The sequence below is a fragment of the Rhipicephalus microplus genome, chromosome 1, assembly GCF_043290135.1.
Source record: "Rhipicephalus microplus isolate Deutch F79 chromosome 1, USDA_Rmic, whole genome shotgun sequence".
In the NCBI taxonomy this organism is placed as follows: Eukaryota; Metazoa; Arthropoda; class Arachnida; order Ixodida; family Ixodidae; genus Rhipicephalus; species Rhipicephalus microplus.
The window spans coordinates 28111154-28133540 of NC_134700.1; the positions used below are offsets into that span (position 1 = coordinate 28111154).

Consider the following 22387-nt stretch of genomic DNA (forward strand, 5'->3'; position numbering starts at 1 on the left):
GCTTTCGACGTGGAAGAAAAATTTAGTTAAGCATAGTTGTGTTATTATTTTTTGTTTTATTTTGTAAATTGTTTATGTGGCGTTCTTCTCATTAAAAGACGCACAAATGACGCAATCATGCGCCACCGCAGGAAAGGGGGGTGTGACACCATTGTGAAACAACAGCCGCGATCATATGTTCTCTGGCAGGGTCGCAGCTAGTCAGTAGTGTCAGTAGCCTTGGTCAGTGCTGGTTGAACTGTACGTAGTGTGAGCGTTGCGGTAGTCGCCGTGAGTCATCGCTAAGTGTCGCTAGCCCCCACGAGAAACTATGAAGTGGACTGTCGCCTTCGCCGCCTGCCTCGCGTTTGTTTCAGGTGAGCACTGTACCCGCATCGCAGTGTAGTGCGCTAGCTGCCGTCTAGCCTCCGTTTTTCGCCCGGTATCCCTAAACGAACGGACGCGACAAGGGCGAGTCAGTCAGCTGACGCGCGTTGTGTCGGACAGTGCGCACTTTGCTCATGCCTGCATGGAGGCTCGTGGGGCGTTGTTCGCAGTATTTTTACTCGGTACACCGCGCTTCCACATTGTGGTAGTGCTTCTCGGTGCTGTGCGCTATCTGATTGGCGGTCACGTGGCGGCAGATTTGGCGTGTGCCGCCCCCATTCCTTGTTCAGGAGTGATCTAAGTTAGAGTGATAATGAACCCTGGAAGTAGAGTTGTAACGGGATTACACAGAATGGCCGTGCCTCGCGTGAACTGTTTTTGTCGACCAAAGGAAACTCCGCATGGAAAGTTTGTGATTTGTTGCAACACTTGCTGCGCACAACTGCTCAGCGAGTCTGTGCGAGTTTGTCGCAACTGGGCTCCTTATTGCGGTTTCTTGCTCGTACCCTTTAATTAGAAGTTTGCTTAAAATCCGTCTAGCGCGCTGCTTTATCTGTGTGTTGGCAAAAGCTGTTTCCATGCTATCCAGTGTCATGACATTACTGGAATGCTCTGTACATGTTTTTGCTCATATCTCTTTTCAGCGCAAAATGCGACGCTGCCATACTCCAGCCAAAACACGACCGCCCCCGCAGGCACCACAGCGGCGGCGGCGAAGACTACGGCTTCGCCACCGACAGCAGCGTCGAAGGAGGCCACAGTGAACAGCTACAATGTAACTGTGCCAGGCACCAACCACACCTGCATCATGGTTGAGGCAGCCATGCAAGTCAAGGTTGTCTACGCAACAAAAGACGGCCAGGTGAGCGTGCTATTTTCAGTGACAGTCACGTGTATGAACAGTTGCGGTTACAAGGGGGGTGTATCCCAGTAGGAACAAGTAGCGCATCGTGCCTTGAAATGCCAGTTGCAACATCGAGGTCTAGATATGAGATGGCTGGTAAAGTAGTTGTGTGGTTCCATGCTCTTATGACTTTATTTTGCTTACAAGGTTGGTGGGGAAAGCCAAATGGTTCACAATGTCGCTGTGCGGCACTTCTGGGAAGGTAGAAACGTTTGAAGTTGTCTGTTCAGAGTCCGAGCATGTTAGCATCCACTCCTTTGCACAGCCGTACCGTTTCCTCACAGCGAGAACACATTTTTCTGTCGGTTCAGAATAGCACACTGCATTTAACAGATGCCTTGTGACTACTTACTCTGCAGTGCCATGCACATGAAATGGCTTGGGAAAAGAAACTGACCGGGGCATTGTGGCTCCTTGAGCTGTCGTACTAAGCACTGTCGTAGTATGGCTGTTGCATACAGTGTGGCTGTTCACCAATGTGGCCGCCGCAGTAGGACAGCAGTGATGATATGTACGCAGTGTATACAGGAGACATTGTAGCAAGAGAAGTAAGCAGTGTATACAGGAGTCATTGTAGCAAGAGAAATAAGTGGCCTCTTCCACAATGTGGTTCAGGTGCTATGTACAGTCGAATGCATAATATTAGAGACCACGGGAGCGCATTCCGAGGAGCGTCGCTGCGCCTTCTGGCGGCTGCACGACTCGGTCCGGGAGCGCGTACTGCGCACGCTCGTCGCATATCACTCGGCACCCTGCCCTTTCACTCGTTTCAACGGAGTGCATCTCGAAACGATGCAGACTGCGCAAGGTGCCACTTCTGCAGTCGCTGTGCAAGCACCGGTACTCCCGAGCGATAATATAGCAGTGAAAAGGCCTCTAATGTAATAGCATGGCTCGAGCGCACCATGCAATACGCTTTTTTCCTTGATGCAGCGCGGAAAACATGCAGTTTCTCAGCTTTTCTCAAACGGAAGTGCGTGATATGCTCATCTTGCAGTGATGAATTTTGTGCTCAGTCTCAGAGATGTTATGCCAGCTCCATTTCTTGGTGTGAATATCGCGCGTGCAGTGGTATGCAGTAAACCACTGAATATCGCGCAACCGGAATGAATAGCCAGGAAACGCTATAGTTTTATTCTTATAAGCCAGAAAAAAGAAAAAGAAAAGAATGTTAACTCATTCGGGGTTCTTTAACGTCCATTCAGTATACTAGTTTCAAGTATCTCTCTATCGAAATACGGCATGCACGACTAGACTTGAAGATGAGTCTTTCCGGTCAGCAGCCAAGCATCGAAACCACTGTGCCACCGCAGCGGCCTTAATAAACTCAGTTTATTAAGGATAAATGCTTTGTTTTCACCTTTCTTCCTCGGCTCTTTTCTGCAGCTGTTGGACGTTTGGTGGTTTCATGCATGTTCATAGACACATATTTGGACCGAGTATTACTACGTGCGTTCGGCGAATGAGAGCGCAAAAGGCAACACTGCTGGTTGAGCTTATTGATTGCCTAACTCGACATTCAAAATGTGATCGCGCCGTGGATCGCCTAGGAGTAACGTGCACTATGTGCAGCACGCCGAAACTCGCAAATGATGTGTTGTTGTCACATTAGCGCTCGGCTTTTTTCATTTTCTTCACAGAGGCTACAGAAGTGACACCTTGCACCGTCCGCATCGTTTCGAGATGCGCGCCGTTGAAACGAGCGAAAGAGCAGGCTGCCGGGTGATATGGGACGAGCGTGCGCAGTAGGCGCTCCTGGACAGAGCCGTGCAGCCGCCAGAAGGCGCAGCAACGCGCCTCGGCACGTGCTCCCATGGTCTCTAAAATTATGCACTCGACTGTACCTCACGTTTATTTCATTTTCCTGCAATGTTTCGACTAAATATTTCATTTTGATACTTTTGAAATGATATAGCAGTACGCTGGGAGTACAGTTATGCAAGTATTTTTTTTTTAGATAGAAAAAAGTAGAGGTGCAGTTTTTTCTTTGCCTTGTGTGCACATAAGTTGCCATCAGAAGTACAGGTTTCACAAGTATTGAAAATTGGGCTAGTAAGTTTGTTGTACTTGAACTGGAATGGCCGAGCCGGCCAACACAATACTGCCGGCTGATTTTTATTGAAATTGGATAATTTTGTGCCAGCATGCAAAAAACACCAGAGCATAACTCCAAGATAAGACAACACCATTGTAATGTCGCAAACAGGTTTCACAGGTGGTTTACCCAATTAAAGAGACACTGAAGAGAATTTTGTGCAACTAAGATTTTCAGCCAGATAGATATACTAAGTGCTGAAATCGATTGACACAATATTTGTTCCAGGCAGAAACTAAAGGAAAGTAATGAATCTGCCTTGTCCACAATGCTGGGGCGCATGCGCCCTTCCGTAGCGGAAAAGTCACGAAATGACTCCTTGTCTCGGAGGCCTTCGTTCTAGCCATGCTACTTCTCTCAGCCCCTACCGAAATGCCAAAGGGCAGCACAGGAAAAATGAAAAGGCAGATTCAAACGATTTTTTCTCGCACCATAGTCAGCGGCCATACCGTGAACTAGGCTAGGTGGCTTTACAATGTCAGATTGGCGCATGCCAGCAGTATCTGCTCAACCCACTCGGCTCTCCCTATGGTTCCCAGAAGCACTACGAACAGCATTGGCAGTGAGCAATGCTCTCAGCTGGGATAAAAAACAGATTATTTGTGTGCGTAGAAGGGGGAGAGTGGTATGAAAGGAGGGGGCGGATTGAACGAAGACGAGAACACATGCACCCTGCATGCACTTCCGTCATGGCTCATGCAGCCGCCGTACATTGGGAATCCACCAAAAATACAGCCAGCTGTTTAAAAACACGTGAAATACTCTTTTGATCAGAACGGTCACGTTTTCAGTGTAGAATTAGATTTTCCAAATTATTTCAGTTTTTCTGTTGGAAGAACACTTAAATATCGGATAAGGCCAAGGAAGGGGTACTGACACATAGATTCCAGCCCTTGCTGTATCATGTTTCTGCAATTCCTTGCGTCGTTTGCGATGGTTGCTTTTGCAACACTTGGACTGCACTTGGAGGAACGTCCACACTCCTGATAGCAAATGCTAATCTGTTCCTGGATTGCTTTGTGCGCATTGTTGTAGGGCTCTTCAAGCCCTTCTATTAAGGCAGCACCTTGTGCGGCCTGCATACCTGTTACCAGAGATATTGGTATTCAGTAAAGAAACCCCACAACACAAGCTGCATTTTGTGCCTAAACAAACAGTGGCACAGTTGTAGGGAACTGACTCGTTTGTAAAGCCGCTGCTGCTTAGTCCCCGAGTTTTCGCAGGTCTTCTTCAGTTGATTGGAAATGTAATGCACACAGGGTATGACAACAGGGCAGTCATTACTTTTCTGCTGAGCCTTGTTAATCTGTTTTATTAACTTTTCAGCTAAGGATGGCTGGTTACCTAGTGTGCAAAAGCAATCTGAATTAAGCTGCGAAACTGCTGCTGCTTAGTCGGGGCCAAAAAACATCACTTCGACGATAGTTTTCGCAGGTCTTCTTCAGTTGATCGGAAATGTAATGCACACAGGGTATGACAACAGGGCAGTCATTACTTTTCTGCTGAGCCTTGTTCATCTGTTTTATTAACTTTTCAGCTAAGGATGGCTGGTTACCTAGTGTGCAAAAGCAATCTGAATTGAGCTGCGAAACTGCTGCTGCTTAGTCGGGGCCAAAAAACATCACTTCAACGATAGTTTTCGCAGGTCTTCTTCAGTTGATCGGAAATGTAATGCACACAGGGTATGACAACAGGGCAGTCATTACTTTTCTGCTGAGCCTTGTTCATCTGTTTTATTAGCTTTTCAGCTAAGGATGGCTGGGTACCTAGTGTGCAAAAGCAATATGGATTGAGCTGCGAAACTGTGCTGCATGACGTACCGCGATTTTGAGTAATTTGGTGAGGCAGATTAGTAATACTTCGCCGAACTTGAAGTTGGTTGAGTCAAAGGGCCAGAGGTTTTCTAGTTCTTAATTGATATAGCCTGCACTAATCAGGTGGAAGAAAGAAATCAAAATGTAAAAGATGAGATTTATTAGAAGGAAGAAAGGTCCGCTTGAGCTGTTGTGAATTGGCATCTTGAGTCGATACAAGTGCTTTCAAAGGGACTAACAACTGCTCGGAACATGAAATGTGTTAACTGCATTGAGCAACCCTAATTTTTTTGTCAGGTGGATTTATTTTCATTTCGTCATTGAAATCTCTGAAAAATTACCCGTGTTATCCCTACTGGCAAAAATATGAACACACCGATCTAGTTGGCCACATGACCATTGATTGCCATACTCGGTCAACATTTTTTCGTTAGTATTAGTTTCTTGATATTAAAGGCCAACTCTGCTTTTTCGACCGTGACAAGGCAATGGGGTTTCCATGTTCCTGAGACTCTTGTCGTGAACCGAATAGCTGAAATGTGCTGGAAATTCGAAAATAATTTTTAACAAGCAAAAAGCCAGTTCTGAAACCAAAACCCAACAGAGCGCATTGTTTACATATGACATACTGTTTGGTAAAAACCGAAAGTCTTATCCTGGTCCCGCCGGCGCAGAGTATGAAAGCTGAAAGCCAGGCCCGGAAAGCGCCGACCAAAAACGCCACAGAGGAAGGAAGCTTCCCCATGCCAAACCGTTACTAGATTCTTCTTCGGTTTGCAAATTCCGCTGGGACGAGGCGGCGAAACGCGGCCCCTTTCGTTTCCCGCTCTCTAGGTGGCGCTTCCGATGCCATTTGACTGGTCGCCACGACATAATGGATCTTATGCACAGTGTTAAACGGAGTTCTTGCCGTTAATTTGGCGTTGCAGGAGTTATTTTCCGTGATGGTACACTAAGGTTATTACGAGTGGGCTATTAAAGCACCAGTTGGCTAATGCGGTGCCACATGGCAGAGATGCGTGTGCGATGCCTGAATATTGCGGGCATTGTGTTATTTTAGCGGTATTGTGTTCTTGTTTTTTAAATTTCAACCATATATATTGAAAAACCGTTGCAGTGGGCTCAAGGGTAAATGCTGGAGGACTATGCACTTGAATTCAGGTGCACGTTAAAGAAACCACAGGTGGCTAAATTTTTCAAAGCTCTTGAACACGCCGTGCCTCATAATCGTATAACCTTGGTTAGGGTTATATGATGAGGCACACACCACATTCATCTGATGCCGCTGGAGATATTGGAAGTGTAAAGCCTAGAACAACTTGTTCGTTCCATCCAGATAACTCAAATTTACGATCCGAACATTTTTTTTTTTTCCAAGGAAAGGTAGCACACGAATTCAATAAATGTGCGTCCCTTATAAGGCTATAAAATACAAAGTACAATGAGTTCAACAAAGTCCTAGTGAATACAATTTATTGAACACAACAAACTGGAAGTCTCTTTTCTTCACGCGGTATTCAAACTACATCATGCGGTATCAAAGCTACTTCACCGGGAACATTGTGCACCTAGTCCAAGATATTGTCCTCCTGGAAGTAGAGGTCGCATACAGTTCAAGATCTAGATAGTTCCTTATCGAATCTCGGTATTGCTCGTTGCCACTGTTGAAGACCCGCCTCATTTTGGCTTGAAACAAATGCCCTTTTTCGGTCGCATATTTCGTTGAGTCGTAGCCGCTTCGGCAACCAGCGATAAAGCAGCGGAGCATGTTTTATAACATCGAAAAACCATCACATGACGCATGAAAGCTATGCAGCTAACAACTGGCATGATAACACAACAGAGCTGACGGCAAGTGAGACACGTCAATTGTCACCATATCGCAGTAAGCAGCCGTGGGAGCACAAACTGCGAGAGTGTCGTCGATCTCTCTGAGACACACAATGGTAGCGGTTGCCACGGAACACACTTGCACTATACTTGCACGCTACGGAGAAGCACCTGCTGTTTTGCTTCGCTGGCATGGTCGGTGGTGTGCGCCTAACAGCCGTGAGCCTCGTCAGACCGGTGAAAAAACGAGCACACCCCTCGTGGTGGTGCATAGAAGGGTGACACCTGTGGCGGCGCAGTTTGCAAACTGAAAGAATAATCTAGTTACGTTGTGCCAAACACTACCGCCCTCTCCTTGTCAGCACAGTGAAGGCCTAGTGGCCAAAGTAGCGATGCCATCGGCCGCATCACTTCTGTTTACATGCCATGGCGTCGCAGAGTATTGCCAAAGCTTTATAAATAGGAAAAAAAGAATGTACAGTACTCGCAGGTTGAAACGGGACACTCGGAGCATGTGGACGACGGTACATGTGCAGCCGCTCCTGGGTGTGCGTAGAACCAATGTGTGGGATTGTGGTATCAGAACAAATACTACAGAATCTCAAGTTCTTGAAAAGGAACTCTACAATGACGGACATAACTCGGGAGGGTGTAGAAGCTGCTATAGATCGCATTCCACTTAGATCAGCTCTGGACCAGATATCATCTGTGGAAACCTGTTGAGATTGGCAAAATTATAATACCCATTTTAGTTGTCATTTTTCAGCAATTGGTAGATGCTAGATGCGTACCAACACCTGGAGAACTGCCCGTGGTGTTCCATTTTTAAATCCGGGGATTCATTCTTAGTGTCGAACTACAAGCCATTTCACTAACGAGCACATGCTGTGAATTACTGGACCATATCATATCGTCCCCCGTGGTGATATTTCCATTAGAACAATTTTTTTACAATAGTCTGCATGGTTTCCTTCGCGGTCGTTCATGTGAAACTCAGCTGTTTGAATTGATAACGGATTTACACGAAGCCAGTCACGCTATATTTATTTTTACCAAGGACCAGAGCTAACGGGGGTTTGACCCCCTCCCACGCCTAGCCGTGCGTGGCTTTGCAGTGTCCGGGGAAGAGGCTCCTGGGGGGTTGAGCTGACGCTGGGTGTTTGGACCTTAATAAACTGGTACTTTGGTGTCAACAATGGCAAATGCAAATCAACACTTCCGAGACTAAGAACATATTTGAAAGAGCACATAAAACAGAACGGAGCAGCCAATATGAATGAAATTCAAGCTGTTCTCATTGAAAAGTATCCATGTTTAAATATCTAGAAATTCCTTTATCATCTGACCTATCTTGGAAAGAGCACATATGTAGCCTAACTAGTAAGGCATCAAAAGCACTTGGATTTATTGGAAAAACTTTCACGTAACGAACTCTACCACCAAATACTAGGGTACATTGCACTTGTCCATCCAAAGATAGAGCATGCATTGATAAAGTACAATCAATACAAAATAAAGTGGCATGATGTATCTCCAAGCAGTATTCTTGCAACTACAGCATTACAGATATTAAACAGTCTCTTTCATTACTCCCTCTTGAAAAACGCAAGCTGTCGTCACTGTTCTCACATGTTCATAAATTTTATTGCAGTAAGTCTTGCTTTCGTGAAGCCCCAATAAACATGCCTCATAATATTTCCAAATGTATTGATCACAAATTCAAAATACAGCTTTTTTTACATATGAATAAAAAAAAGGGTACATATGAATAAAAAAATAATTGTGGCAAGCCAGGTAAGTGTTTCGAGGCAATATTTAAAATTCATTTGAAGACAATCAGCACATCTCTCAGCATGCAATTTGGCAGAAATTACTTGAATGTGCAAGGGAACGTACCCAGTGAATTTCATTGATCTTGAATAACTTTTGGAGTTTTCCTTTGCATGAGATTACTCGGTGAACATGTAATACAGGCCTACATCAGTATGCATTAAAGGGGCGCAGCCTTCATGTGACCCAATAATCGTGCGGTGGTTTTGGGAGCTTAAACCTCGCATATCAATCAATTCATGCGACCTGATGACCCTATGCTCGTCAGCACGCCTTGAGCAACATTTTAGCATGCTCGTGTAACCGTGCATACAATTTCCAGGTCTCTAAGATTTTTTAGCGGCGCAGTTTTACTGTGTACACTGTCTCGGCAATGGCATGTACAGTCGGCCAAATCTTTAGCTATTATGCATGAGTAGCAGTTTTTTGTGTGTATCTTTGCTGTACGACTCAATTACGTTACAGTTGAGTTACGCACACGTGTATGCCCCAAAGCACGTGCCAAAGAAACAATTTCTTGTAAAATTTCGCTCTATAATGTGGTGCTGAGACAGTGGCCGCTATGCGTAAAATAGCTGAAGTTTTCACCAACTGTACTGCAGTTAGCATGGCCGTGCATATGCGTAGTAGTGACTTGGTTTGGTTCGTATATTAAAAGGGACACCACGGCGAGCTACCCATGATACAGATGCAGGTAACCTTGGGCGGAAGAGCACACAATGCAGTAAAAATATAGGGAAGGTGTATACTGCTACATCATTTTATTGGAACTGTTCATTTTGAAAAATAGTTGAGAGGCTCGAAATAAATGTGGTTAAAGGCTTAAGGACACTAAAGAGCAAACTGGCTTTCCATGTATTGAAGTACAATTGCACAATCCTTAAAACACCACTCTTATCACGACACGACGCTCGGGAAGCGAGAGAACTCTCGAAAAGAAAATGAGGGCAGCGATGCCAGCTTGAGGTCCCCGCACCAAAACCATGGCATCACATATTCCCTACTTGTCTACTGGTAGCTTCCAATCGATCAAAATGAAGTACATTGTAATGTGTAGGTGCCAAAGACTTCGAAGTTTCAAAATTTTATCGAACCAATGCTTCGAAAATACTAAATACATTTTGAAATTTGTACGTCGCATGCAAAGATTTTGGCGCGGAATTTAAAAATGAAACGTCGGCCTTGATTTGCTCCACTGACTTGCGATAGTGAAACGTATGGCATTACAGTTCTCAGAGTGCAGTTCGTCAATCTAAACCCAGTCGTTATTCCTCTTTAGTGTCCATTCAAACCATGCTGTAAAATATATTCCCATTAGGGCACTCACGAGACATGATCAACCTGATAAAGTAACAAAGCCGTGCGCCTATCTCTTTGCTGACTGCAGGAGATATCTGTTGGCAGGACTACACAGCTTCAAGACAGAAATGCATTGCCGAAGCCTTCGAGGCATTGCGGGAAATATGTACTTCGTGGTCAGAAAATGCAGATATGGCACGTTGGCAACTAGAGCTGGAAACGCCTACTGTGTTTTTCGCGCACATAGTCGACGTGCTGCGAATGGCAGCATTGACACGTTGGTCGCCAAAGCAACGGAACATAAAACATTATACATGCGAAGGAGCTTTTACTAGCCTGTGCAGTGCTGTCCATCCGCGTCTCCATGTCAAGGTGCCGCACTGCATACAAGCAGGTGCGTCCTCGAGTCTTTAGGCATAGCATAATACTACATACAATGGGGGGAGAAGACGATGGTGATGCCGCCCGGGTCCAAGGACTTTGAGTGGTTACCGGAGGCACCGGCATTATCGATGCCGGTGCCTCGGGTAACAAGGGACAGGGGTTAATCTTCTCGACCTCCACTTCACCCGAAGGAAACTGCCGTGTTTCAAAGCGTATTCATTCATTCAAGTTGCGTTAGTTGCGTCGTCCCAGTGATGGATTATGGTGCCTTCACCAGACCAACAGGTACACACTGGTTTAACCTTGACAAGTAGAATGCACTTTGCAAGCGAGCTGAAAACTGGTGCCTTGCACCAACCCCTATTGTGAAAAAAAAAAAAAAGAGCGGACATGTAGCAGTGTACGAAAATTTCTTGGCCTTGTTCTAACCCGTACAGAACGCTGCATGAGCAACCTTTGCCCCAGTTTTCCGGTGTCCTGGAGAAAAGCATATTAATGATGTGGAAGGGGCTGTTAGCTGTACTCCCAGGACATAGCACATTGCATTCAATTACTCGTGCCTGTATACGTCACATAATTCGGAGTACTAATATGAACACAGTAACATTTGAAAAAGTTACTGGCACTCATTTGGAGCAGTGTGACATTTGTGTTGCCCTTGAAAAAAAACAAACTGCACCATTCTATTTCTTTAGGGGCGAAGCTCCTCTGTCTATCCTTGTCCTGCATCAGGCATAACCGGCAGTATCAGGCACGAGCAGACGCATGGACGGATCAACGAACGGACAGACCAGCGGACACAAATGGATGAATGGACAGATGGATGTTCCCCTCACTCATCATCCTTCATCCTGTGGATATCCTGCGATATTTTTTAGCTGCTCCTTTTTGTCATTTTTACGAACCCCTAAATTTCCGGATCGCTAACAGATCTACATTTGAATTTGCATATTCTGTGAAAAGATTTGACTGATGTGGCAAATGTAATGCAGACTTCATCATTGTTTTCTCAGTGGAATGGCTCAAAATACTGCTCATGTCAAAATAGCAATGCTCATGTTTACTCTGCATGATTTAGGTGATGTTGAATGGCTTGCACATACTTTTTTCTTTTAAATGTAAGCCTTCTTTTTTATGGTGCTTTAAGTTTGGCCTTTCATGATGAAGTAATGGAAAATAGGTTTTTTTTCTGAAGAGCCACTCACCAGGCCCGATAAATATTAGTTACTGTGGAAGTGTGTCCGATGAGAAAATTTTGACAATCTGTTCATTAAGAGCTCAGGAAATTTTTTTTTTTTTTGAAAGGGTGTGACACGAGGATGAGAGGTATCGAGCTCGCAACCCTCGCCACTCCTCCACGTAGGCATAAATTGGTATGCTGCAATGCATCTTGGAGTACTTCGCTAACTGGCAAGATTTCTTCCAGAGCCATGAAAAATAGCCATTTTCTTGTGGTAACAGAACAGTTAAATGCACATGTAGTGACATACATACATGTTTTTGACAGTTTTGTGGTTGCTAGCAGATCACATGCATGTATGCCTCTGGCTAGGGTTAATTATGCATGATTCCATATGCCACACTGTGTGCTTAAATATTATTTGTACTTGCAAAAAAAAAAGGAATTATTTATCAGATATAAACTGAAAGGTTGTCAAGGCTGAAAGTGGTCCAGAGACTTGTAAAAAAATTACCAATTTTTCTCATTGAAAGAGAGATGACCTCACTTAGTTGTTACTGATAGTCCAAACCGACAGACTTTTTTTTTCTACGTCATTTTGTTTCTCAAGTGCTTGGCTTGGTTCCAGGTGAAGGAAGCAGTCCTGCCTCTGGACAATGAGACGGTTGTTGACCCTGTGCGCAGCAGCTGCACTTCTTCGTCTGGCGAGCAGACCCTTGTGCTGCTGTTTGGCCACAACAACATCCTCTCCCTGGTGTTTGCCAAGAATGGCACTGTGTACCTCCACAAGCTCTTCGTCGAAGTTTTCTTCTCCACAGACCTCTTCCCAGGTGCTGTCAAGCCAGGTGCGTTATAGCCAATCCACCCAAGATAGTAAACTGTTGACCATTTATAATGTAACCCACTTAATGCAGGACCAGTTAAGTCGGTCTTTTTCGTCTCATGTTTACCCTCTCATGGAACCCCATGTATACGTACACTGCTTATTGTGCAGTTCCCCAAGATGAAAGTGCACTTATAATGCAGGTGCTTGTAAACTTTCATAGTGCACTTCTCCAAGGAGGGGTACAGCTGGGGAGAGTGACAAGGTCAATACAGAGGAGCAGGGGCGTAGCCTGAAATTTTGTTCGAGGGAGTCCTCAGACTTATCAAGTCATGAGATTACCCCTCTCTGCATGCATATTGGGGGAAGAGAGTAAGTAAAAGTACTGTAAAAATGATTGATTGATATATGGGGTTAAATGTCCCAAAACCACCATATGATTGAGACGCTGTAGTGGAGAGATTCAGAATATATATATATATATGAATTTTCAGTGAGCGGTCACAACGTGGTTTATTTCGACGTTTCGGCCTCGAGTCGGGTGGCCTTCATCAAGATTGAGGGTACACTTTGTTGGTGCTCAGCATTATACAATCTTAAGTCAGAGGGGGAGGGAGAGAGAAAAAAAGGTTAACATTACACGTACACATAAAATGCAACAATGAACTTTGTACAAAAATTCAGGGTCGTGAGTTATTATCAAGATAAAAAGCAGTCGCCAAGATGCTTTTTATTTAATGCGGTTATGTGTTTATACCAGTTGAGTATGGTTGAATAATATGAGTTAGTGATTGCAAGCTGCAGTTGTTCTGGGACTAAGGTACCTTCCATAGTTCAAGGTGTTCATGTGTCTTCCATGTTGTACGGTTCTAGCTTAGCGATGGGCGCAAAATAATTTCAAACATTTTTGGATGAGATATTCTTTTTTTCTAAGATAGAAGTGACTCACCTGTTTTAAGCAATAAGAGTTATATATATATATATAAACATATATATATATATATATATATGTATATATGTATATGTGTATATATGTGTATATATGTGTATATATGTGTATATATGTGTATATATGTGTATATATGTGTATATATGTGTATATATGTATATATATGTATATATGTATATATATGTATATATGTATATATATGTATATATGTATATATATGTATATATGTATATATATGTGTATATATGTGTATATATGTGTATATATGTGTATATATGTGTATATATGTGTATATATGTGTATATATGTGTATATATGTGTATATATATGTATATATATGTATGTGTGTGTGTGTGTGTGTGTGTGTGTGTGTGTGTGTATATATATATATTGCCGCGAACCATGCATTGGGTTTGTTTATTTGTGTTTTGTTTTTTCGGCCTGGCTGTGCCGGCCTGTGCTATCACTGTTTTCACAGCGTTTCGAACAAACGCTATCGAACAGCGTTTCGAGCGTTCCGAACAAACAACGTTCTCGATACAATTCGACTATTCAAGAAACCTTCGCGCCGAGGGATATGAATTCCCGCACAGCCAATGTCGCGACATTCGATCGCCGACGCTCACTAGCGTGCACGTCGTTTTGCCGACCACTGCTTCGCCGCCTGTGTATTCTTTCAGTTGTTAGGGGAGCACAAGTTCGCTCCAATAAACTTGTTTTCCTTATAGACAACTGCGTCGTGCTTTGCTGCGTGACATTTGGTGGAGGTGCCGGGGTACATGAACCCTAAGCTATTGCCAAGCCGACAAGCAAGCCCAACACGACAAGCACGCCCAACTCGTGTCAGCCGCCGACAGCAAGGCCTTCAACCAGAGTTTGAACTGCTCCCGGATAAAAGGAGGAATAAAGACGTAAAAACCACGATGATTGACGCAGGCACCATGACCAGCGCTACCAACCCTCCCGTCGTTCTGCAACAACCTCGTAGCCCCCATCATTCCGAGGATCTCCTGGTGAAGACCCGGAAGAGTGGCTGGAGAAGCTGGAGCGCATCCGCATCTTTAACAGGTGGGATGACAAAGAAACGTTTCGTGATGTCTTCTTCTATTTAGAGAATGCAGCTCGAACGTGGTTTGAGAACCATGAAGCCTCCCTAACAGACTGGACTGTCTTTAAGAGCGAATTCCTCAAAATATTCGCTACGGTTGTGCGGAAAGAACGAGCCGCCCTTTTGTTGGAGACGGGAATGCAACACCCTAACGAAGGTGTTGTACTGTTCGCTGAGAAGATGAAGATGCTGTTCCGGAGAGCTGACCCCGAAATGGCAGAAGAGAAGGTGCGCTTTCTGATGCGGGGAGTTAAACAAGAGCTCTTCGCTGGACTCATCCGCAACCCCCCTAAGACCGTCGCCGAGTTCGACGATCGAGAGGAACTTGGATATGTGTTCGCGGCAATACGATAGACCACTCAACACCCTTTCGGTGAACCCGGTAAACGCCCCTGGATTGGCGACGGAAGACTTGCGGGAGACCATCCGCGCCATCGTTCGCGAGGAACTGAGGAAATTGTTCCCAGCAACGCCGCAGCCCCAAGTCGCCTCCCTCATTGACGTCGTCCGCGAGGAGGTTCAGCAAGCACTGGGGAATTCCACGCCGTCGGAACCATCTTGCGAACCACAAGCGATGAGCTACTCCGCTGCTGCTCGTCGACCCCGTCCCAACCTGTTATCAAGAGGCCCCGCCGTACCGCCGCCCAATGTCGCCCGCCCGACCCCCTGTAACCTGAAACCAGGCGCCCAGGAAGACCGAGGTGTGGCGAACGCCAGATAATCGTCCGCTGTGCTACCACTGCGGAGAGGCCGACCACGTCTACTGCCGCTGCCCGTACAAGAGGCTGGGTTTGCGTGGGTTCTCCGTCGACGCACCCCGCCCGCGAGCCGACCAGCGCCCATTTGAGATCGAAGTATACCTGTCGAACACCAGCCGTGGACCACCCCGTTTCAACCGTTCGCCGTCGCCCTACCCGTACCAATTCCCCAACCGTCGCAGCCATGCTGACTTCGCCCGTGGAAGGTCCCCCAGCCCACGAGGGGGAAACTAAAAGCAGCAACTTCTGGAGGTGAAGTTGCACAACGGCGAGAAAATGAAAACCCTCCAACGACACAAGACCGTCACTCACGACATGCCCTCATCCCGACGACCCGACGACACCCTGACGAGACCCCCGAAAACGACGACAGCTACGCTGCGCGACGCGTACCCGAAATGACAAAGCCTGCCGCTGAGAAGACGACGATGACGACGCATAGTGCCCGACCATCAACACGTGCAAGCTGCGATACGACGCCCCGACGCACCCGAAATTCGAGGAAAGCGGCATCCGACGTCCAGTTGTCCATCGACGGCCTTGATGTAGTCGCCCTCATCGACACGGGAGCCGACTACTCGGTCATGAACGGGTCATTCGCGTCCAAGCTAAAGAAAGTTACGACCAGATGGGACGGTCCACACATACGCACAGCAGGAGGCCACCTCGTGACCCCAAATGGAATGTGCACATCGCGCGTCACCATAGACGGCACTACGTACCCTTCGAAGTTTGTCATTTCGCCTAACTGCTCCCGCGACGTAATTCTCGGAATGGACTTTTTGATTGACAATGGCGCAATAATTGATTTGCAGACCAGGTTGATAACGTTTTCTTCCGATCACTCCACAACGCCGCAGCCGAACCTCGGACACCGTGCTGCTGTAAGGATCGCCGACGATCACGTCACCCTGTTACCCCGCGCAATACATAATACATAATACAGCCATCAAAAAGTCCGTGGGCTGCGCCAGTTGTACTCGTGAAGAAAAAAGATAGCACTTTAAGATTCTGCGTTGACTACCGGAGACTAAACAAAATCACTAAAAAGGACGTGTATCTCCTGCCACGAGTCGACGCCCTCGACCACCTCTGCCACGCCAAGTACTTCTCATCCATGGATCTGAAGACCGGCTACTGGCAAATTGAAGTGGACGAGAGAGACCGAGAGAAGACTGCATTTATAACCCCGGACGGTCTATACGAGTTCAAGGTGATGCCGTTTGGGCTGTGCACAGCGCCCACAACGTTTCAGTCATGGACACTGTGCTAGCAGGCCTGAAGTGGCACACTTGCCTCGTATACCTCGACGACGTTGTCGTATTCGCCCGGACTTTCGACGAACACCTCACAAGGTTGGAATCTGTACTCGAGGCTATTCATACGTCGGGGTTAACGCTGAAGCCTGAGAAGTGCCGTTTCGCGTACGAGGAACGCGAGTTCTTGGGTCACATCGTGAACGCCGCGGGAGTTTTACCTGACCTGGCAAAAACATCAGCCATTGCGAACTTCCCAAGGCCGAAAGATAAGAAGGGTGTGCGAAGGTTTCTCGGACTGTGTGCATACTACCGGCGCTTCGTCGCAAACTTCGCACGCATTGCAGAGCCACTCACGCGCCTGACGAAAGAAATCACCCCTTTCAGCTGGGAAAACTACCAAAAAAAGGCATTCTGCGAGCTGCAACAACGCCTGCAAAACCCGCCCGTGCTCGCTCATTTCGACGAAAACGCCGAAACGGAAATGCAAACGGACGCCAGTGATATCGGTTTGGGTGCCGTCCTCGTCCAAAAGCAAAGCGGTTACGAAAAGGTAATCGCCTATGCAAACCGTGGTCTGTCGAAGGAGGAGAGAAACTACTCTGCCTCCGAGAAAGAGTGCCTGGCTATCATATGAGCCATTTCAAAATTTCGCCCATACGTCTATGGTAGACCGTTTAAGGTTGTGACAGACCATCATGCGCTGTGTTGGCTCGCCAATTTGAAGGACCCCCCCCTCTGGCCGTTTTGGGCGGTGGAGCTTGCGCCTGCAAGAGTTTGACGTTACAATATTCTACAAATCCGGCAGGAAACACTCCGACGCCGACTGCCTGTCCCGCGCCCCCGCCGACCCACCACCACAGGACTCCGATGAAGACAGCGCGTTCTTCGGAGTCGTGACAGAGAGCGACCTAGCCGCCCAGCAGCGTGCCGAACCTGACCTCCGCGCCATGATCGCCTATCTCGAAGGACGCAACGTCGCTCTGCCTAGGGCCTTCCAGCGCAACTTACCAGCATTCAGCCTCAAAAACTCCATCCTAGTGAAGAATTTCAACCCCGGAACGAGAACGAATTATCTACTTGTCATCCCCCCAGACCTTCATGACGAAATTTTGGAAGCGTGCCACGACGACCCGTCTTCCGGACATCTCGGAACAGCTCGCACGATTACAAAAATCAAGGTGAAATACTTCTGGCCCCGCCTTACATCTGATGTCACCCACTACGTCCGGAGCTGCCGTGACTGCCAGCGACTAAAAACACCATCGACGAGACCAGCCGGACTTCTGCAGCCGATCGCCGTCCCAACGAGGCCCTTCCAACAGATCGGAATGGACCTTCTGGGCCCGTTCCCTACATCCCGATCCGCGAACAAATGGATTGTCGTAGCGACAGACTACATGACACGCTACGCAGAGACCACCGCTCTTCCTAGGGGAACTGCACAAGAAGTTGCAAAGTTCTTTATTAACCAAATTGTGCTGCGACATGGAGCCCCTGAGGTCCTAATCACGGACCGCAGAACGACCTTCACTGCGGAGCTCATGCAAGGAATCTTACGCTACAGCAACACAGATCACCGAAGAACGACGGCGTACCACCCCCAAACGAATGGACTACCGGAACGGCTCAATAAGACAATCGCGGATATGCTGTCTATGTACGTCGACGTTGAACATAAGACATGGGACGAAGTCCTCCCGTACGTCACGTTTGCGTACAACACGGCTATTCAAGAAACCACGCAGATGACACCGTTCGAGCTCGTCTCTGGACGACGGCCGACTACGATGCTCGACGCCATGCTTCCGCACGTAGAAGACGACGACCTCAACGCCGACGTCCAAGGATACCTCCAACGTGCGGAGGAGGCCCGCCAGTTCGCTCGAGCTCGTATAACGGACCAGCAACTGGTGGATGCCGGACGCTACAATCTCCGACGCCGAGACGCCGAGTACCATCCTGGAGATCGTGTGTGGGTTTGGACTCCCATTCGACGACGTGGACTCAGTGAGAAACTTCTACGACGCTATTTCGGACCCTACCAGATTCTACGACGTGTTGGCGAACTAACGTACGAAGTGATCCCAGATAGGGACTCCCGTACATCACGACTTCCGTCGTGATGTACGGGAGTCCCTATCCGGGAGTGGCCCGAAGTCGTCCATGTGGTTCGCTTAAAACCTTTCTACGGACGATGACGAACGTTTAATTTGTGTGGACTGTCCCTTATGTTAGCATCAGGTCTATGCACTCTTAGAGGGGGGGTAATACCGCGAACCAAGCATTGGGTTTGTTTATTTGTGTTTTGTTTTTTCGGCCTGGCTGCGCCGGCCTGTGCTATCGCCGTTTTCACAGCGTTTCGAACAAACGCTACCACAGCGTTTCGAACAAACGCTACCACAGCGTTTCGAACAAACGCTACCACAGCGTTTCGAACAAACGCTACCACAGCGTTTCGAACAAACGCTACCACAGCGTTTCGAACAAACGCTACCACAGCGTTTCGAACAAACGCTACCACAGCGTTTCGAACAAACGCTACCACAGCGTTTCGAACAAACGCTACCACAGCGTTTCGAACAAACGCTATCGAACAACGCTTCAGGCGTTGCTCGATAGAAACAACGCTTCAGGCGTTGCTCGATAGAAACAACGCTTCAGGCGTTGCTCGATAGAAACAACGCTTCAGGCGTTGCTCGATAGAAACAACGCTTCAGGCGTTGCTCGATAGAAACAACGCTTCAGGCGTTGCTCGATAGAAACAACGCTTCAGGCGTTGCTCGATAGAAACAACGCTTCAGGCGTTGCTCGATAGAAACAACGCTTCAGGCGTTGCTCGATAGAAACAACGCTTCAGGCGTTGCTCGATAGAAACAACGCTTCAGGCGTTGCTCGATAGAAACAACGCTTCAAGCATTGTTTGTTAGAAGCGCTGTTCGAACGAACAGCGTTTCTAACAAACGCTATCACGGCGTTCTCGATACAATTCGACTATTCGAGAAACCCTCGCGCCGAGGGATATAAATTCCCGCACAGCCGATGCCGCGTCATTCGATCGCCGACGCTCACTAGCGTGCCCGTCGTTTTGCTGGCCGCTGCTTCGCCGCCTGTGTATTTTTTTTTCAGTTGTTAGGGGAGCACAGGTTTACTCTAATAAACTTGTTTTCCTCGTAGACAACTGCGTCGTCCTTTGCTGCGTGACAATATTTTTAGTCTGTTTTTCTAGATATAGCTAGCATTTAATGATGCTCTGAAGAGCGTAGTATGCGACGTCAGCCCACCAATTTCAACGTAAAGGAGCGACGTAAAAACGGGTCTATTCCTTGTTGTACGTCACTCCCTAGATCTTGGGCCACACGCCCGCGAGAAGGGCAAGTGGCATTCATTAGAAATTGAGTGTTTTTCTGCGACATGTAATTTTGGCGAATATTAACAGGAATGATCCAGAGTGGCTAGTGCATCATTGGGCTTGTCAGCTAGAAATGCCCATACCTAGTGAGGGGCCCTTTAAAGTGTTCACTGACAGGGAAGAAATTAGTCCTACGCGATTAAGACCTATATCATCCCGCTCTTCTGGCGTATCGGTGGTCTGGTTATTTGCTCCTGCACTGCCTTTTCCAGCCACAACAGAAAGAGACCCAAAGAGTGTTAATGGAATGGACACTTTACGCACAATGCTAGACTATAAAACAAAAGACCACATACCCCGAATCACGTGGGAAATGCATGTATGTTCAATCGTTCGTTTTTTTTGCTTCTTGCTGTAGATTCAAATCACGGACGGTGTTGTTTTGGGATATTTAGATTTCGGTAGAAGTTTATTGTGCCTATAATTATAATTTTGAGGGGATAAAACGGTGTTTTACCTGCCTGTCTTTGGCCCCTGAAGCACATCTTATAGTGCCTAAAAAAATCCTGCCTCTAGTGTTTTGTTTATGCTGAAACAATTAAATTAAATCTAAGTAAGTTGCTAACATTTAAGATATTACAATGGAGGAGGTGAATGATGTTACTGTTGTGAGCATAGTTAAAAATAATGCGAAGGACTCTATTTTGTAAATGCTGTAAGGATCAAAAATGACAGATGAGTATCATCCCATAAAGCAATATCGTAAGTTATATGAGAATGTATGAAAGCAAAGTAAAGAGAAAGGAGTGCTTTGTGAGAAAAATATGAGTGAGAAAAATATGAAGACAGTAATGCTTGAATGCTGTCATTTTTTAATGTGAGCAATATGGAAATGAATTTAAGGTTAGCATCGAGTATAACGCCAAAAAATGGTACTGTCACTAATATTAATAAAATGAGTCAATTGTGACTTCTGGTGATGAAGTTAACGTTCATTGAGATGATCTAAAAACCATAAGCTTTGATTTATTTGGATTGATAACTAGATGATTTTCTTTACACCACGTGGACATGTTACAAAGTGTAGCATTTATTACTGATACTAGTAAGACAACTTTCAGCAAAAGAAATGATAGTATCGTCAGCATATAAAACATGGTGAGCCTTGTTTATATTGTCAGGAAGGTCATTAATGTAGAGTAAAAAAAAGTCGGGGACCTAGTAGTGAGCCTTGATTTCTTTTAGATCAAAAATGAACCTGATATGTATACAATGTTTTCTTTTAGCCAGGTAACTGTTTAAAAACTTGAGAGATAAACCTGTGATACTGTAAGTGTCTAGCTTCTTAGACAAAATGAGAGGATTAGTGGTGTCAAATGCCTTTGAGAAATCTAAGAAAACTGACCACACGATGCACCTTGAATTTGTGTAACGTTTGATGTAGTCAAAGGGAAAGAAGGGCAATGTTAGTTGAACTTTCAAAGCCAAATTGACAGGACTTCAATACATTAAATTTACTTGAATATTTGTTAAGCTGAACTACAATTTTTCAATGACGTTACTGAGGGAAGAATACAGATCGGACGATAACTGGAAACATTGTTTATCACCTTTCTTTAAACACGGGAAGTGCTTTGGCTATCTTTAGAAAAGTAGGAAAAATGCCATGCTTGAATGCGATTCATAATTTCAGCTAGTGGATTGCAAATGACATCTACAACAAGTTTTAGATGGCGTGCTAAGATATCTATACCAGGGCTGGTCTCCTCAAGGGGGACCAGCCCTGGTATAGGGGACCTCCTCTATTATCTTGTGATTTCTTTATCAAATTTAATTAAGTTACTCATCCTTCTTCAGTTTTTCTTGCAAATTTCAAATATCTACTTAGTTTTTATGTTTGTCAATTCGTTGCACTGTTAATTGATAGTTAGCATAGCTTTTGCGAACAATGGCTCAATAACTACTCACCAGTCTTCGTTTACACATGGCTGGATACTGAGAAATGGGAGCTTCACAAGGGTAGGAATACTTTTTTGATATGACAACTATTGGCAATTATACAGCTCACAAAATCTTACGGCTCAAAATGTTGCCAATCAATTGTTTGAAGAAATGAACAGTAAAGAAAAATTGACACAGAAATGCAAAATTGTGCTCCTACACTTGTGGAAACCATTTATTGGGCTCTGGACTGCGAGAAGAATGACAATTCTAGGCGCTCTGGTTACAGAGGAATCACTCACGAATGGTTGCAAGTCAAAAATTCAGGAATTGAGAAAATCAACAAAGTCATATTCATTCAGATTTAACGAGAAATAACGCATACACCTAGGTATGCGATCAGTAGCCACCAGGGATGTAGGCTCTCTGCTGCGAGCTACCAGAGTGGCACTTCTTGAAAGTTTGTTGCAGATTTTCTGCATATGTGTGCTGATGCTG

The 22387-nt window shown here is 45.9% G+C and overlaps 1 protein-coding gene across 1 annotated transcript in view; it reads left to right on the forward strand.

Annotated features, from left to right (window-relative positions):
• Positions 1–167: 167 nt before the first annotated feature.
• Lamp1 (lysosome-associated membrane glycoprotein 1) overlaps positions 168–22387 on the forward strand; it is a 63251-nt gene continuing 41031 nt past the window's right edge. Inside the window, exons 1-3 of the mRNA XM_037429262.2 lie at positions 168–356; positions 1011–1228; positions 12331–12547. Of these exons, the coding sequence (XP_037285159.2) occupies positions 311–356; positions 1011–1228; positions 12331–12547 (481 nt within the window). The 5' untranslated portion in view covers positions 168–310. The remainder of the gene's footprint in view (positions 357–1010; positions 1229–12330; positions 12548–22387) is intronic.